Source organism: Dermacentor albipictus, unplaced genomic scaffold (genome assembly GCF_038994185.2).
Source record: "Dermacentor albipictus isolate Rhodes 1998 colony unplaced genomic scaffold, USDA_Dalb.pri_finalv2 scaffold_14, whole genome shotgun sequence".
NCBI lineage: Eukaryota > Metazoa > Arthropoda > Arachnida > Ixodida > Ixodidae > Dermacentor > Dermacentor albipictus.
The window spans coordinates 6,908,954-6,927,645 of record NW_027225568.1 but is presented as its reverse complement, the minus strand read 5'-3'; the positions used below and the strand labels follow the sequence as shown (position 1 = coordinate 6,927,645).

Below are 18,692 nucleotides of genomic sequence, written 5' to 3'. Positions count from 1 at the left end.
ATGTACGTCTAGTGTGCTATGGCAATTTTCGCAATGTGATGTTTTGTATAGGTCAGGCATGTAGTGATGTAGTCTGTTCTGCGTGGGGTACGTGTTTGTTTGAAGCATTCTGAACGTCAGGGCTTGAGGCCTGGTGAGCTTATTGTGAGGTGTGCTGTATATTCTGCGGTCTACATAAAAGTCCTTTATGATCTCGTTATATGTGGAGGGAGGGTCCCGATTCTCGCTGGGATGGTCACGACCAGAATAGGTGGGGTCGCGGAAGGTTAGGTCTCGCGCGCTCCTGTGAGCCATCTCATTGAGATTGCGAGGGGCGTCCTCGATCTCTCCGAGGTGTGCCGGGAACCAGCAGATGGTGTGATGCTGCAGCGGTGCGGATCGATTGATTATTTGTAGTGCTTGTCTTGCAACTGTTCCTTTCTGAAAGGCTTTGACGGCTGAGCGTGAATCGCTGTAGACGTGGGTGGTGGTCGGGTCTGTGAGCGCGAGTGCGATGGCAACCTGTTCTGCTATCTCGGACTTGTGGGACTTGACTGTGAGAGCGTTTCTCACTTGAACTTGCTTGTTGATCGCGGTGGCAACGAAGGCCTTCCTGGTTGGGTACTGTGCCACGTCAACGAAACAGGCTAGGATTTTCTTATCAGGTATTTCGCGCAGGATGAACGATCCGCGTGCCAGCCTTCTGGGTTGATGGTGCGTGGGGTTCATGTTCCGCGGCAGAGGGCGAACCGTGTAGGAGTTGCGTGTGTCCGTCGGAACGCTTTGATATAGAGTCTCGATTACTGTGGTGTCATGGCCTAGTTTGGCTAGGATTTCTCTACCCTGTTTGGTTCCAGAGAGTCTTGTCCATTGAGCCCGTTCTTGAGCTTCGGCGATTTCTTCAAGTGTGTTGTGTACCCCCAGTTGCAGCAGGAGGTCTGTCTCGGTGTTCTTGGGGATTCCCAGCGCTTGTTTGACTAGCTTCCTCAGTTGTACGTTGAGTTTGTCCTTCTCCGCTACCTTCCATCTGTGCATGGCCGCCTCGTAGGTGAAGTGGCATAGCGCAAAGGCGTGTGTTAGCTTGAGGAGATTTTCTTCCTTAAGGCCGTGTTGTCTGTTGGCTACGCGTCGTATGAGATTCAAGGCATTATTCGACTTTGTCACGATCTTCTCCACTGTAGCTGCGTTAGAGCCGTTGCTCTCAATGAACATCCCAAGGACTCTGATTTTGCTGACGTGTGGAATGGTTCCTCCGTCTTTTGTTCTTAGAGTAACGACGTGTGTGTCTCTGATTTCGTTCTTTGGTTTGGGACTGCTCCTCGATGGTTTGTAGACGAGGAGCTCTGACTTCGCAGGCGAACATCGCAGGCCAGTGGGAGCGAGGTATTCCTCGATCACGTCGATCGCTTCCTGCAGAGCGCTTTCAATTGATCCAAGGCTACCTCCGGGGACCCAGAGCGTTACGTCATCGGCGTATATCGTGTATTTGACGTTCTCGATTTGATCCAATTTCTTGCCTAGGCCGGCTAGCGCAAGGTTAAAGAGCGTGATAATTGTGATATCTGCCACAAGGAATCACAAGGAGTCTGAAAAAAAATTGACAGTCTTCGCTAAAACACCCGGTATGTCTAAAGATGGAGGCCAGTTTCATCCAAATACAGCAGGTGCAACTTATAGAAAGCATTGCCTAAGAGCCACATTACTCAGGTTGTTCAGTTCTTAACTTATTCCCGAGTACACTTTCACAGACTGTCGTTGTCCCACCACTTGTCCAGAGTAGATGCCGGGCATCCACTGCAGACACGGCGTTGTCGTAGGCGCTTTGAGCGGACGAGCATTTTTCAGTGAATCGCTGGCAGTGTCTTCATTTCGCGAACCCCTTCACCACCCTTTGCCCCCAAGTAGACCAGTGGGCCTCCCGTCAATATTCCAATAGCACTTATTTCTCCTTCTCCTCCTCTTCATCCTCCTCCTCGTCATTATCATCATCGTCATTATCTTCCTCATCATCGTCGTTATCATGTTCAACTCTCATAGAGCTGTCTTGTCCGCAAAAGTAACGCAATCACACGACGCTAGTTTTTCCCACAAATAGTCAAGCACAAAATTCACAAACTACGGACAGCACAAAAAAATAATAAATGAACAAAAAAACGTGAAGTACGGCAGAAGCCTCTGGTTTTTTTGGAGCGTTAGGCCCTACGCCTGTTTCTGGGACTCCCCAGGTTGGTAGCTATTAATGTTATCAAGAAGCGCGCCTCCCAAATTGCCCTGCAGATTTCGCATCTTAACAATTCAATAATTTCTGAAATTTTACAGCTTCTCGCTTAGACGATCTCAATACGCCTTTACTAATGATCCAAATTCCTTCTTTCTTTCTCATTGGCCTCATTTTCATTCTCCACAGATTGTATTCGTACAAAAACAATTAGTTAGCCGTAATGTGAACATTCGAGATGTAATTCCACCAACCGAATCAAATCAGACTATTAAGATACATTTTGATGACATTTTTCCCCCCAAACTCGAAGTTTCTATCAGCCACTTCGTTAAATAACCTGTTGCAAGATTGCCTTGCGCACGTACAAACAAATAACATAATAGCGACAGATGCTTAAGCGGACAACGAAAAGGCGGGCGTGGGCATTTTCTCGCTTCCGCTTGGCTGGTCATTCTCCTTGAGACTGCCTGATTTCACACCCGTTCTTGAAACCGAGGTTTTAGCAATGATTTTAGCGCTTCGGAAACTGCCTTCGAACTCAATAAGTGCGGTTATTATACCAGATTACCTTTCGGTCTGTACTTCGTCCACAGCTTCATCCAATTCGGCAACTCTAAAGACGTTTCTAACATTAGTTCCTCCACAGTGTAATTCTCTAAAACTATTATGGGTACCTGGCCATTTTGGCTTACATTTAAATGAAATGGTAGACTCAATAGCACGATAATCCATGAGTGGACCTATAATGCCGGTTCTTCGAGTAGTGGTGCACATAACAGCAATTAGATATAGACAATATTCAATTCATAGAGATGTCAATGAATCCATAATGACATGGACAGAATTTCAGCACCTAAAATTTCCATGGAAAATCCATTGGTGTCCATCAAGACAATCAGAAGTAGTGATCACGAGATTACGCTGCCGTGTCCCTCCTTTAAACCTATATTTACACAGGACTGGTCTGACGCTATCGCCTCTGTGTCCATACTGCGAAGAAACAGAATCACTAGATCACTATTTTTTGTATGTCGGCGATACAAATTGTTAAGAAAAAGAAATCTAGAACTTCCGTTTGTTAAATCAGGGCTAATGTTATCATCAGAAATCATACTATCTTTCGGTGCGTCAGTTATAGGGGTCAGCCATAGGGACGTGTTTGATGCGGTTTGCGGTTAGATACAACCAACAAAAGGAATAACTTGTGATTGTTCTTTTGTAATTTGTTTGTTTTAATATTTTTCCCTTTCTTTCCTGTTTTCTCATCCAATATGTAACACTGCAATAGAATAGGCAATCGTTTCAGCACGCTATTCTTGGCCAATCCCCGAGTGTGGGTATGAGCCATAATATGAGGCCATCATCATCATCATCTTCTTCTATCTATTAACGTCTAGGCTCTACATGTATGTACATCTACCTATCTCACGATCTCTATCAACAGTAATGAGATTAGCATTCAAGAAATATAGCTACACACTGTATTGCAGAAGTTACGTTTATTATTTAAGATCAGTAGTGCTAAAATGCAGAAACTGCGCTAACCTCAGCTGTGGAAGAGCAGCAATTCCGCATACAACGCCTACGTACGTAGACGTCGTGAAAATGCATTAATTGCATAGCAAGCCGACAACAAGACAACACAGAAAATTTCAGAGTCCTGCTGTTGCGTGACTAGATTACACGGCAAATTTCGTGGCCTATTGTTCCGTCACTAGATGACGCAGCAAGTTGCACGATATATTGACAGCTAGTCCGTTTCGGGCACTGTTGCTCCACTGTCTCTAGAAGACGCAGCAAGTTTCAGAACCTAAATCTCCGCCACTAGTATATCGCCTCGGCGCTAAAAATACCAAGCACCGACGGTCTCAGAACAGACCGTCGCCTGCGAAGAATCACAAAACACCATTGCCATAGATTTCATTTTATGTACAATTTGAAATAAAGAAAAATTGAAACACACAAAATCACACAAGAACACGCTGCAAAAAAGTTAGTCAGCGCAGTCTTCGCAAAAAACATCGGGGTGCTGGTGCTGCAGGACGGCAGCACCGACACCCCAAGCCCGCGTCGTGCGAGCCGAGCGATTCAACAGGGCCCGTGACGTCGCCCTCTGGCCCGGCGGATGAGTCCCCACCGCTGCTGCATCGTGGCCCGGGCAGGCTGGGGCTGCGGCGAGCAGTGCCGGCGCGGACAGGTCATCGGCAGGGGCACCCCCGGTGTGATGGAGAGCATAATCCGGGGGCGCACCGCGGACGGGTGCACTGGGCTCGCCGCCACTAGGAGGCCCGGGACGCAGGCGAGCTACAGGAGCGACGCCCCCTCGGCCCGAGCGACGTCCCGGTGCTCCCGTTGTTCATGCACACGGCACGTGCCCGCTCGGCGATGACGCCGCCGCTTGTCCGCTTAGCACTCGGCGGAGAAGCGAGGCCCGGTGCGAGGCCTCCTGCAGCGGCACCCGTTGACCTTCCGCGTAGCGCCGAGCTCGCTCCTGGCGGTGACGTCCGCGCTGGAGAGGCCGCGTGGCCTCCTGCGCCAGTGGACCACCTCGCGTCGCCGGAACAGCTCGATGGAGTCCGCCGTTGCTCCAAGGAGCCCGGGTGCCCGATGGATGCTGGGCGCGCGGGCCACCGCGCTCTTCTCGCCGGCCCCGACGACGGCTGGCCGCATGTGGTGCTCGTGGGTGGATGACATCTTTCGAGACGGGAGCGCTGCCCTGCATGGCGTTGTAGAACGGGGCCATCCGCTGCGGTGGCTGCTGCTGCTCTGGCCGCTGACGTGTCCTTTCGTTCCCTTTCGTCTTTTACCACGCGGAGCGCGTGAGCACGCTAGATCGCGTGATCGCGCGAGAACACGAGCCCAAGCTCGTCTTTATCAACTGGGGATAGCCGAAAAACAAATATTTTATGCAAATTATTTGGTAGAGAGCCCTGAACTTTTCTTGCGATTTATCGCGAAAATACGCGTTCCACGCAAATGTTCCTTCTTGCGCTTCATTCGTGTTAACTAGTCAATGCATGAACAGCCTCTCCTCCAGCCGTCATCCTCGCGCCCGTCTTATCCCGGCAGACACAACGAGGTAAACAAAGTGAAGGAGGAAGAAGTTACCGCATACTGCGCCATCAGAAAAGGGAAAGAAAACCAAACGTCGTGGTATGTTGCAGTACTGCTTCAGGGCCAAGATGTGACAAATGCCGCAAGCCCACCAGTACCCCCAGTAGGTACGCGTCATCGTTGTGAGCAAACGCGACATGTTACCCGTCCATGAGCCGTCGGCATTCCTGGAACGTATGCCAACTCGGCGCGTATTTGATTTCGCATGGTTGGTAGCGTTCTTCTGTGTAAAGCTATTTTGTTAGAGTGAATTTGCGTCATATCCCAGACCACCTTGCTACGTTTCTCTGAGAGAGTGTTACCTATTGTTTGAAATTAAGGGCATTGAGTGACTTGCATGGGTAAAAGAATGAGGTTCTCATCTTAAAGGGTTAGCAGCGCACAAAGACGGAGACTGAGTGAAGAACAACACGACACAGAGCTACAATTAGTGCTGTGTCTTGTTCTTCTCTCTGCCGCCGTCCGTGTGCACTGCTAACCCTTTTAGACGCTTTACCAACTAGCCCACCACGCCATCGTTGTTAACATGTCAATTTTGCTTTATTGGGGTCAATAGGCGGACCACATGCCTGGGTATGCCTTGTTCTTGTTTTCTCATTTAGCAACGTGCAGTTGCATTTGGGTTTCTAGATGAATTGTGTGATACCAACCGGCCGACCATGGTGCATCTTCCCTCGCAGTGATCGACGCAAGCGCCAAGTACCCGACGGGGCTGTTCCAGGGCACGTGGTCCGACCTGGGTTCCTTCGACGAGTGCATCGAGACCGTGGCCCGTGACCGGAACGGAGGCGAAGTGGCGCGCGACCAGTACTGCAACGTCTACGTCAAGATGGCCAATGACACCTCATTCTTTGACGAGATGCTGCCTAACTTCATCATGGCCCACGAGCGGGTGAGCTGGCCAGAGTTTGTTGCAACTGGGTGGCGCGTGTATCAATAGAATGTCACTTGAAGAACAGGAGTCACAGACCACAGAAACTTCTCCATTGCTTGCATGATACTGTCTATGAAAAGCGAAGAGCGAAAAATTAGTATTAGCGAAACAGAGCAAAACGTACCACGAAGTAGCCTGCCGTTGAGCCAAAAGGATAAAGGCAGGAATGAGGGGCTAGATTTTTGGTTGACTTGAGCACAGGCGCTCGATAGGACTGCAACTACAGAACCTTACTGAAATTTCACAATGATGCCTGGTTGTATCCACTTACAGAATACTTGCGACTAAGACGCCCGACTACCTTCCTAGAACCAAAGAAAACGACAACGAAGAAGAGCATATAAGTTGTGTATAAACTCTCTTACGTGTACACCTTTAGCACCTTTTACACCTTTAGCACCTTTTACATGCTACCTTTAGCACTCGTAGAGCACGGGAAAGATATGCTATGAACTGAAAGGTCACCGGTTTGAAGGTGCTTGAGTTAAGCATGCGCTACGTCATGGCCATGTCGCTACTGTAACTTACGCTCTCAACGTTTTTCGTGGAGCTTTATCGCAACTCACACATACAGTGCTCACGGAATGAAACGCGTCAATTTATGGCTAACTAATGCTCATACTTCAGTTTGCACCCTTATCAGTTCGTATCACATGAACGTAATTTTGGCGCGTACATTTAGACCGGAGTCCCCGTCACCGTCGGTGTCCAGATTCCTATTGAGATGACATGGTACTTTCGAGTACTTTGCATATATGCAGGGCTCTAGTATATGCTCCCTGTCGCGTTTCATTCCGCGAGCACTGTACAATATCGCCAGTCGCTGTGGCCATTGTCAAGTGCCGAAGCAAGCTTTGAGCCGGCAACATGTGTGGACGATGGAACCTCTAAAGCCATGAACATTTCCTACCCTGAGACGGGCCCAATGGTGTCAATAAACACACCGAAGCAATCCGGACGGCATGTTATCGCAAGTGTTTTTACTATCGACCCATCCCGTATGTACTGCTGCCTTGCACTCGCCACAATGGTGCTGGTGGCGGAATGCGAGGACGCTCTTGTGGTTAGGTGTAGGCGCACGTTACACGCCAGGGAGCAAAGTCCTCCACCACGTCATCCGTTAAAGCGTCACAGTGTTGCTTTCGGACGTTAAACCTCATCTATGAATGAACTGTCTCGGAAGGCGATGTTTTGAGAGAGCTCGATGCATTACAGTCTCAAGGGTAATGTGTAACACTGGTCCCACAGATGCGAACCAGTGAAACTCGATATGGCTTTCATGTTAGCCGGAGTACTGGGCTCAGCTAGGTAACAATATAAAAGCCGCTTATACATAAATACAGCAATGTCGACTACTACGAGTATGCAATATTCCAATGTAGATCTAGCTTTTTCTTTGTACTTCGCACTCCTGCCAATTGCTAATACGCTGTAAATATATAAGCCGCCGTGGTTGCCTAGTGGCTACAGTGTTGGGCTGCTGCTAAGCACGAGGTCGCGGGATCGAATCCCGGCCACGGCGGACACGTTCCAATAATAAAAACATTGTGGTTTTAGCATGTAACACCCGAGAATATTTTTAATGTTCATGCTACGTTTAACTTGGCTTAACTTAGCCCGCAAACGGGAATCCACATGAACGAACCACGCGTCGAATAAACGAAGTTATCGCTCACGAAATTTCGTATCCGCACTGTCACAAAAGCTGCCAGCCTTCTGGCAAATCCCGAACTGTTGCGTGTGATTAGCATTGTCCATTCGGCTCTTGATTTGTTGACACCGGACCCAGAATCCCTAACCACGCACGCACGGTTCTAATGAACCATGAGGATGGAGTAAAATTGCCACGGGGCGGGTATACAGCATCAAAAGCCTCTGTCAGGCTGCATAGCCTTTTGCTTTTGCTTCGATTTCTGTTGATGTACAGAAAGAAATCAATAAATAAACCTCAAACCTCAAACATTTCGCTTTTTTCCATTTCAGTCCAGCCCCCCTCCCCACTCTACACCGGCTGGGTCTGATAGCAAGGGTGAGGGTGGTCTCCACTCAGGCCAATCACCATCATAACCATCATCATCATCAGCCTGTTTTTCATCATCATCAGCTTTTGCCTTATTACAAACCGCAGTACAACTAGTGGCTTCAGGGTTCATGCATGTGACGCACGCGTTCTGGCCTATGAATACGATATAGCTGTTTTTTGTTCAAATCTCGAAAGTATTGCCGAGGTTAACACCGTTCTAAAACACTTTTGTGAGGTAAGCGGAAGTGCAGTGGATTAGTTTTTCTCGGCTACCACTGCACCAAATTTGACGAAGTTTGTTGCATATAAAAGAAAAAATTGGGGGGGGGGAGGGAATTCTAGTGACTGCTGGTTTCGAATGTTTCATGTAGGTCGTAAATATTTTATTAAAAATTGGCCAAACTAGCAAATTTTTAGAAACGAAGTTATCTAGTTTAGAACTATGTAACTCAAAAATGAAAAATCATATCACAATTCTGTGAACTTCATCTAATAGCACATCTACAGCGGACACAATTGGTATGTTACACATGAATCTAAAAAATTTAGTATTATGGAAACGCGGCTTTTGCAGAACCTTTGTACACAACGTAACCAATTCGCGTAAGATACAAATTGACATACCAAATTTGTCCGCTTTGACTGTTATAATAGATGCCGTTGACAGAACCGCGATATCAGTTCTTGATGCAGAGCTGTTTGTAAACGTCGTGCTCCTATTTTTTTCGAACTTTCAAATTTTTTGAAATGTTTCAAACAAAATTCAGGTCCTCAATCGAAATTTCGCTTCCAACAGACACTACAATTTAACTTTCTGTCTCAAATGCAACAAGTTTCATTAAAAGCGATCCAGAGGTTATCTCAGAAAAACGTTTCTGCGTTTTACATGTATTGAAATAGGCCGCGTCGGAGTGGGGCCGAGCTAAAGATTCCTCTTCAACAATTTGGCGAGGAATCAAATACATAAATAACAAATGCATTGCCATTGCCAAAAATGCTGCAAACGAATTCTTGAACGCTACGCACCGTAAAAACAAGTAAAATATATCATTCTTCATAAAAGAATGTACTCGTATGTGCCGAAAATTGTGTTCAGAATAACTGATATCAATGCTTCCATGTTTTCTGTCTATTTAATAAGGTAAGAAAATATCACACGAACTTTAGAACTATATCAGTTCGAAACCAGCAAAGCAGTGCATGCCGCTGATATGAAAAATGTAAAGGCCATGAAATGAACAAGTTGAGGACAAATATGTTAATGAAACTTTGTCACTCAAGAACCGTGTTTACATTCATGTACGTATGCAACGGCCAGTGCAAAATATCAACGACACTGGCTTTCATCCAATGTATTACGCAGGAGCAGTAGTCACCGGTCGTGTATCGTGAGTAATTACACCGAAATTATAGTCGCAACAGAGAGCACGTCTAAAAAGCAGGAGTTCTGCAAAATATACGAAGGCGAGTCAAATGAAAGTGAGCCAGATCGAATATATGACAAACGGGGTCCTTTATTTAAAAGTAGTCTCCATGAGCATTTAGACATTTGTCCCATTGACTAAGGAGTCGCGTGATTCCGGTCTCATAAAATTCCTAGGGCTGCTGCTTCAAAAAGTCTGCAACTGACTCTTTCACGTCATCGTCCGACACGAATGGGGTTCCCTTGAGCTGTTTTTTTTTTCGGTTGCCCAAAATGTGGATGTCGCAAGGCGACAGCTGGGCTGTGTAGCGGATGTTGCAGTGTTTCCCATTTGAACGTTGCCAGTTTTGCATTAAATTCATCAGCGATGTGGGGACGGGCATTGTCGTGGAACAAGATGACCCCATTCGTAAATTTCCCACATCGTTTTTTCTTGATTGCAACACACAGCCGTTCCGGCGTTTCACAGTATCGAAAACAATTGATAGTCTCTCAAGACTCAGCGAATTCTATCCGTAATGGTCCATGACGATCGAAAAAAAAAGTCAACAACACCTTTCCGGCGGAAATGATGGCCTTTGCGTTCTTTGGGCGTGGTGAATTTGAATGTTTCCACTGTAAGCCTTGCCGACGTGTTTCAGCCTCGTAGTAGTGGCACCATGGTTCGTCCCCAATCACAATTGCAGACAAAAAGTCGTCACCCTTATTGTGATACCGGATCAGATTAGTCAAGGCAGCGCCGAACTTCTCCGTCTTCTGGCGGTGGTTCATAATATTGGGCGTCCATTGCGCACACAAAAGCCGATGACAAAGACGTTCATGAATTATGGCGGGAACCGAATTGTGACTGATGTGCGGGCGCTCTGCCACTTCATCGATGCTTATCCTCAGTTCTTGTGTCATCATATCATCAGCTTTTGCAATTTTGTCAAGGGTGATTTCACGATGGCTTTAGTCCCGTCTTGGATCGTCTTTGCATCTTTTACGTCTTGCTTTGAACCACTCTCTCCGACGCTTCACAGTGGCCAGTGAAATACGATGTTCAACGTACATGGCAGCCATACGGCGACTAATCTCTTTTTACGGAATACCTTCAGCAGTCAAAAACTTCACGGCACCACGCTGTTCAACTTTTGGAGTTTCCAATATGTCACGCAACCATGTTCAACCGAATGTATGAGAGCATTACAGAACCTTTATCCTCACACCTGCGTGTCACTTTTGTAAATGAGACATCCCTCTCTTCTACGCATATACCTCGCAGATAATGAACCGAACCATTATTGCGTGGGGTGGGTAGGCTCACTTTCATTTGACTAGCCCTCGTACATTAGAAATGTGAAGATGCAATGAGATATACAAATGCGAAGATAGAGCTTGATAAAGGGCAAAAAAGTGCCACTGGAAACAAAGTTCACTGCACGTATACACGAAATCTCCCAACAAGAAGTTTAAATACACGTATAAGTTTGCAATAAATGTACGTACTAAGAAAAAGTCACGGTGTATAATGCGTCAAACGAAGCAAATAAACATGTTGCGCAATCACAGATTCACAGAATCCTAGAAACCGCCCCCATTCCATTCACTCCCCCCGATGTATCGCACGCGACGGAACATGACTAGCTTGTTCTCCACTTTTCTCCTTTGCGCACACAAAACTGAGTCACCATCGTTGTCTCACCCATTCCAGCCCCCCCCCCCCCTTCACGTACGCTTTCACTCGCACATACAGCATGCGGCGCTCGGTAACGATGTTATCGCCCTTGGACTTTATACGAAACATGAGGGCGACGGTGACAGCAGGAATGCGCTTGGAGTGCCCATATAATGGCTATCGCAATAATGTAATGAGTATCCGGCAACTGAAGCGTCCCGTGGCCCATTTCTTTCCGCAAAGGAAGAAGTAACAAAATCGAACTTTCACCGTGCAACAATTCGCTGCGCCGCAACAATGTATTTTTTTCCTTTAGTGGGGCGGGGCACCGAAATTAAAAAACCCCAAGGAATATATGTTGGCCCCAATTGAATGCCTTCTTTGCGCACCTAATGTGGCTACCGAAGGAATACCGAAAAAAATTTGAGACGCTTCGTCCACAGAAAACCATACGCATACTGCTCGGTATCGTACACCGGCGAGCCAAGACTTTCCGGAGAGGTTGTCCTCAAGCGAACGGGGTGCAATCCGTTGACTCCCCACAGTGATGGCGGCGAGTGACCACTGTTTCTGTTTTTCGTCTGCTAGCCAGAAAGCGTCTAAAACTCTGCCAGGCGAAAATCCACTTGGCCAGAGCAGACCGAACACGCACCGAAGTGCGCCGCGCGGTGGTCAGGGCAACACGAGATAAACGTATGCGCTCTGGCAGCCTCTGGCAGCCCGCGGGTAGGGCAGCGAGACCGAAAAATTGAAGACGCTCAATGTGTTCTCGCGAATAAGAGTCAAAGGGGGAAAAAGAAATAAGAACGCAGTTACCTTGGCTGGCTTTAGTGTCTTAACCTGGATGCTTTGGCGTATAGGTGAAAAAAAAAATTGATATTTTTATGTGACATGACGGCACGAATGAACCACCAAAACGGTTCGTCTCATCGGACCTCGCTGCGCGCCTAGTCAACTTGTTTAATAGTGTGCTGATTTGGCTTGTCGCGTTGTATGTTCCAATGCAATTGACTTTAGAAAAGGCAATGCACCTTTGGCGTCAAATGTTTTTAACGCCATTACACCCACAAGGTTCTGGAATTGAAAATCTAAAGCACTACTTTGGAAATGTGAATGCACCTTTCACATCTAAAGTTTATGAGATTTATACCCATAAAGTTTCGGAATATATATCTATGCGCTCCGTAGATTCCGCGGCCTCCGCGAGATGCCGCGGTGAGCTCGTTTGTCATCAAAACGCCATTGAACCTTTGTGTTCGGATGGGGCTGCTTGTGTTATGTGACTCCCGGTGCCTGGGCGTTGCCACGAAATCCAGCCGGAGTTTGCAAATTTCGCGGTGAAATGTCTTTTCGAGCATGAAAAAGACATTCTAGACAAAATCCTGAACGATTTCCGGCACCGGGGCTTGCTTTGGTCGGCGGTACATTGACGGACAGGCCGCCATTGGAATCTGAGCCTGGCAACGTTTAACGTTAGAACGTTATCTAGTGAGGCGAGTCTAGCAGTGTTATTGGAGGAATTAGAGGGTAGTAATTGGGATATAATAGGGCTCAGTGAGGTTAGGAGGACAGAAGAAGCATATACAGTGGTAAAAAGCGGGCACGTACTGTGCTACCGGGGCTTAGCGGAGAGACGAGAAGTAGGAGTCGGATTCCTGATTAATAAGAAAATGGCTAGTAACATACAGGAATTCTATAGCATTAACGACAGGGTGGCAGTTCATGTTGTGAAACTTAATAAGAGGTACAAATTGAAGGTGGTACACGTCTATGCCCCTACATGCAGTCATGATGACCAGGAAGTCGAAAGCTTTTATGAAGACGTGGAATCGGCGATGGGTAAAGTCAAAACAAAATACACTATATTGATGGACGACTTCAATGCCAGGGTAGGCAAGAAGCAGGCTGGAGACAAGTCCGTAGGGGAATATGGCATAGGCTCTAGGAATAGCAGAGGAGATTTAATAGTAGAGTTTGCAGAACAGAATAATATGCGGATAATGAATACCTTTTTCCGCAAGCGGGTTAGTCGAAAGTGGACATGGAGGAGCCCGAATGGTGAGACTAGAAATGAAATCGACTTCATACTCTGCGCGAACCCTGGCATCATACAAGATGTAGACGTGCTCGGCAAGGTACGCTGCAGTGACCATAGGATGGTAAGAACTCGAATTAGCCTAGACTTGAGGAGGGAACGGAAGAAACTGATACACAAGAAGCCAATCAATGAGTTAGCGGTAAGAGGGAAACTAGAGGAATTCGAGATCAAGCTACAAAACGGGTATTCGGCTTTAACTCAGGAAGAGGGCCTTAGTGTTGAAGCAATGAACGACAATCTCATGGGTATCATTAAGGAGTGCGGAATAGAAGTCGGTGGTAACGCCGTTAGACAGGAAACCAGTAAGCTATTGCAGGAGACGAAAGATCTCATCAAGAAACGCCAATGTATGAAAGCCTCTAGCCCTACAGCTAGAATAGAACTGGCACAACTTTCTAAGTTAATCAACAAGCCTAAGACAGCGGACATCAGGAACTATAATATGGATAAAACTGAACACGCTCTCAGGAACGGAGGAAGCCTAAAAACAGTGAAGAAGAAACTAGGAATAGGCAAGAATCAGATGTGTGCGTTAAGAGACAAAGCCGGCAATATCGTTGCTAATATGGATGAGATAGTTCAAGTGACTGAGGAGTTCTATAGAGATTTATACAGTGCCAGTGGCACCCACGATGATAGTAGAAGAGAGAATAGCTAAGAGGAATTCAAAATCCAACAGGTAACGCCAGAAGAAGTAAAGAAAGCCTGAGGAGCTTTGGAAAGGGGGAAGGCAGCTGGGGAGGATCAGGTAACAACAGATTTGTTGAACGATGGTGGTCAGATTGTTCTAGAGAAACTGGCCACCCTTTATACGCAATGCCTCGTAACCTCGAGCCTACCGGAATCTTGGAAGAACGATAACATAATCCTGATCCATAAGAAAGGGGACGCCAAAGACTTGGAAAATTTTAGACCGATTAGATTACTGTCCGTTGCCTGCAAAGTGTTTACTAAGGTAATCGCAAACAGAATCAGGAACACCTTAGACTTCTGTCAACCAAAGGACCAGGCAGGATTCCGTAAAGGCTACTCAACAATAGACCATATTCACACTATCAATCAAGTGATAGAGAAATGTGCAGAATATAACCAACCCTTATATATAGCATTCATTGACTACGAGAAAGCGTTTGATTCAGTCGAAACCTCAGCAGTCATGGAGGCATTACGCAATCAGGGTGCAGATGAGCCATATGTAAAAATACTGGAAGATATCTATAGCGGCTCCACAGCAACCGTAGTCCTCCACAAAGAAAGCAACAAAATCCCAATAAAGCAAGGCGTCAGACAGGGAGATACGATCTCTACAATGCTATTCACAGCATGTTTACAGGAGGTATTTAGAGACCTGGAGTGGGAAGAATTGGGGATAAAAGTTGATGGAGAATACCTTATCAACTTGCGATTCGCTGATGATATTGCATTGCTTAGTAACTCAGGAGACCAATTGCAATGCATGCTCACTGACCTGGAGAGGCAAAGCAGAAGGGTGGGTCTAAAAATTAATCTGCAGAAAACTAAAGTATAGCTTAACAGTCTCGGAAGAGAACAGCAGTTTACGATAGGTAGCTAGGCACTGGAAGTGGTAAGGGAATACATCTATTTAGGGCAGGTAGTGACCACGGATCCGGATCATGAGACTGAAATAACCAGAAGAAAAAGAATGGGTTGGGGGGCGTTTGGCAGGCATTCTCAAATCATGAACAGCAGGTTGCCATTACCCCTCAAGAGAAATGTGTATAATAGCTGTGTCTTAGCAGTACTCACCTACGGGGCAGAAACCTGGAGGCTTATGAAAATGGTTCTGAATGGTTATGAAAATTGAGGATGACGCAAAGAGCTATGGAAAGAAGAATGATGGGTGTAACGTTAAGGGATAAGAAAAGAGCAGATTGGGTGAGGCAACAAACGCGGGTAAATGACATCTTAGTTGAAATCAAGAAAAAGAAATGGGCATGGGCCGGACATGTAATGAGGAGGAAAGATAACCGATGATCACTAAGGGTTACGGACTGGATTCCAAGCGAAGGGAAGCGTAGCAGGGGGCGGCAAGAAGGTGGGCGGATGACATTAAGACGTTTGCAGGGACAACATGGCCACAATTAGTACATGACCGGGGTAGTTGGAGAAGTATGGGCGGGGCCTTTGCCCTGCAGTGGGCTTAACTAGGCTGATGACGATGATGATGACATTCACAGTACGAAAAAGTTTCGGGGGGGGGGGGCTCCACAGCGATCCTTACTGGCGGAGACAGACAGACGAAAACCGAGAAAAAACATAAAAATGGAAGGGCAAAGATTCGTATATTTCTGCTCGTGCTACAGTTCGCAATTTCTTTTTCATTAGTAAATTATGGTACGTGTTGTGAGTGCTCCACTATTCTCTAACGACTGTGCAAAGATTTCATCGGGTTTTTGCCGTGTTTATACGGGGATCAACATGGGAACGGAAAAGTCGGACAAACCTTTTTCGGCGTGCATGCCAGGGGGCCTTGAGTTTATCGCATTTATTTGTGAGACAGCTCGTAGATCGTTTTTTATACCTTCGGGATGTACAGGATCCTTTCTTGCGCACAGTTTGCCAAGTATGACTGGCCAATGCTTCGCCTCAGTTTGTCATCTCTTCCAGTAAAATGGAAGGTCGACTAAAGGGTTACGTCAAAGAAGCTGTTGAGTCGTGTCGCTTCCTGAAGGCACTATTTTCTTTTGAAATTTTAAGCACCGTATCCCCCCCAAAATTGTATAAGGATTTATAATCTTTTTCTCCTAATTTCATTGCACCGATCTCAATTCTCTTGAGGAACTTGGCGAAAAGTGCTGAAACGTGTAAAAAGCATGGCTGTGCGTCCGGGGGGTGAAAACTTTCTTTAACTTAAATGCAGGCGTTTAGCCAGTTAAGACATGGCTTTCTGAAAAGGGCTTCTTCGTTCTGCGTATGACCACTGTTACATTGTGCCACAAACCAGAAACGATTGAACATGTCACTGGAATGCTGACATGACGTGTTCTTCCGGGATTTCCTGCAAAGGACCTTAAAGGGAAGCTGAAACGGTTTTCAATTTCATGAATTGCTAGGGTTGGGAAGAACAGACCTAATAATTTACGGTACTGATTTTTTTTTTCGCTTTGTTATTATAAGGGGCGGAAATTTCTTTCTAAATCCAACCCCCGCGGACACGCCCCCGTCGCTTCCCGGAGTGCCGGGTGAGGAGGCAGCCGGAGGAGAGAACCCGCGATAGTGACGTCAATCCCGGGGAGCATGCCGGCGGACCGGCGTGCTGGCATGTGCTGGCGTGTTTCTTCCCGTCCTGCGCTTTGCTAAACGACGCTACGAGAGATCTGCCGCCGCTGACGTTTGCTTTCTTTTGCGACTTTCGTGAACTGTGCTTCATTTCAGTGCTGCGTGAGTGCCTACAGCCAAGGGCACACAACATGCCCTCGTTCTGTGCAGCATTCGGCTGTGCGAACACACGCGGGTGAGATGATGTTGTGTGTCACATGTTCCCAAAGGACAAGAAGCTTGCAGCACAGTGGGTCCGTGTGGTGAGGAGAGAGAATTTCGTGCCGACGAAATCAACTGTGCTGTGCTCGGACCATTTCCGCGACAGTGATTATCATCGAAGCTTGACACCGATGCAGGTAATCGGTATTCCAATTCCGGTGTTCCGGTGCCCACATTGATTCACTCTAGAAATGCGAACATTTGCAGCCGTGAACGTCTGTTAACGCAGTTTTAGCGTAGCCGGATAGCCTTACGACCAATGCGTAAACGCGTTGTTGCTAGCGTTGCTAGGCTTGCCTAGCGACATTTGAGGTGCGGTTGCAGTTACGGTAACGTTACCGTGTTTACCACACGGCGGTGCTAAAACTGCCTAATATCTGTATGTCAACAATAGCATGCAGCATGCATACCGATTCTTGTTCGAGCCACAATAGAAAAGTCGTCGAACCATAGTCTGAATATTGCACATATAATGCCTCTGGCCATCTCGATCTGGATGTGTATGATAAGCAACTTTCATGACTGTACCTCGCAGCACTGTATGGGCACGCTTTGAAACGCGGTACTTATGTTCGCGATCGCGTATCAACACGCAAAAAACCACCGAACTTTAGACAAGCAGCGGCAAGGTGCTTGACATCGCGGAATTGCACCGGTCTTTACGATCTAATGAGAAGTTAGTGCTTCGGCATTCCTTCAGCAGCAAGTTCCCAGTGACACTTTAGCGCGTTTTGTCTCCTATAATTGCAACGTGCAGCTACATGAAAAAAAAAACATATGTACCAGCTAATATTTCAAATGCGCGAGAAGGTGCACATATCGTTCTCGCTGTTGGCCATCCCACCACCTCGGGCTTCCTGATCGGCCACTACTTCGCTTCCATCGCTACGACCCTCTACCTTTCCACCTCCTACTCTCTCTCTCTCTCTTTTAACCCCATCCCCTCCACCCTGCTGGTGCTGAGCCGTGCTCCCGCATGGATTGCAGCAAATAGCGCTAGCCTTTTCTCCTTCCCCACAAGAACCACTTCTCTCTTTGGCACACTCAACATCGTCGTTGCTGCCATAGTTTACTGTATCGGCTGTCGGTTCGAACATGTAACGGCCTTGCATGTAATGCTATGTTCACACTACGGTCGTAACGCGCGTAACAGCTCTTTTGGCGTATCGAACGTAACGGCTGTAAAAAACGTTACGGCAGTTAAGCCGGCACCTTTGTTCACATTTTCTGCTGCTTAAATTACGGCTTTTACAACAGGCCAATCAAATTTGGAGCTGCAGAATCGACGTCACCAGCGGTCCAATATGGCTCCTGCCAACATGCGAGCGCTGGCCGAGATCGAAGAAATTCACGCTCAAAACAAACTTATAGTCATGTATTCAATCGCCCAAAGACGACGAAGGTGACGCAGAAGGGTTTGGGTGCGGCAAGTATTTCTCGACAGGGCCGTGGACGGCGATTTTCACAACCTTTTCGCCAAGCTCCGAGTTGGTGACGCTGCGATGTTTGATAACATCATGCGCATATCGCCTCAGCAGTTCCGCTTCCTTGAAAACCTAATGAGACCACTCATCGAAGTTCGGAGCACGCATCTGCGGCCATCGATTTCCTCGGCGGATAAACCAGATGAACTGAAAACAGTCTCGCAAGGCGCACTGCAAAAATTTTCACGAACACAGCCAATCGTGCGCACGGAATGGCGGAATGGCACTTCCCGCGCCCGGAGCTGTCTGCAGACGGGA

The 18,692-nt window shown here is 47.1% G+C and overlaps 2 protein-coding genes across 5 annotated transcripts in view; both read left to right on the top strand.

Moving 5' to 3' along the window:
• Positions 1-5,032, top strand: part of LOC139051711 (nose resistant to fluoxetine protein 6-like) — a 98,827-nt gene extending 93,795 nt beyond the window's left edge. For both annotated transcript variants that reach the window (XR_011509511.1, XR_011509510.1), the window contains exon 14: positions 4,242-5,032. The gene's annotated coding sequence lies outside the window, so the exon portion shown is untranslated. The remainder of the gene's footprint in view (positions 1-4,241) is intronic.
• Positions 5,033-5,302: 270 nt separating this feature from the next.
• The window catches only part of LOC135898726 (nose resistant to fluoxetine protein 6-like), a 73,756-nt gene continuing 60,366 nt past the window's right edge, over positions 5,303-18,692 (top strand). For 2 of the 3 annotated variants that reach the window (XR_011509529.1, XM_070528753.1), the window contains exons 1-3: positions 5,304-5,522; positions 5,995-6,206; positions 8,232-8,277. Coding sequence is in view for 2 of the 3 variants with exons in the window: in XM_070528753.1 (XP_070384854.1) it covers positions 5,465-5,522; positions 5,995-6,206; positions 8,232-8,277 (316 nt within the window). In the remaining variant the exon portion in view is untranslated. Of the gene's footprint in view, positions 5,523-5,994; positions 6,207-8,231; positions 8,278-18,692 lie in introns of all 3 variants that reach the window. The other variant, XM_070528754.1, reaches the window with a different exon arrangement.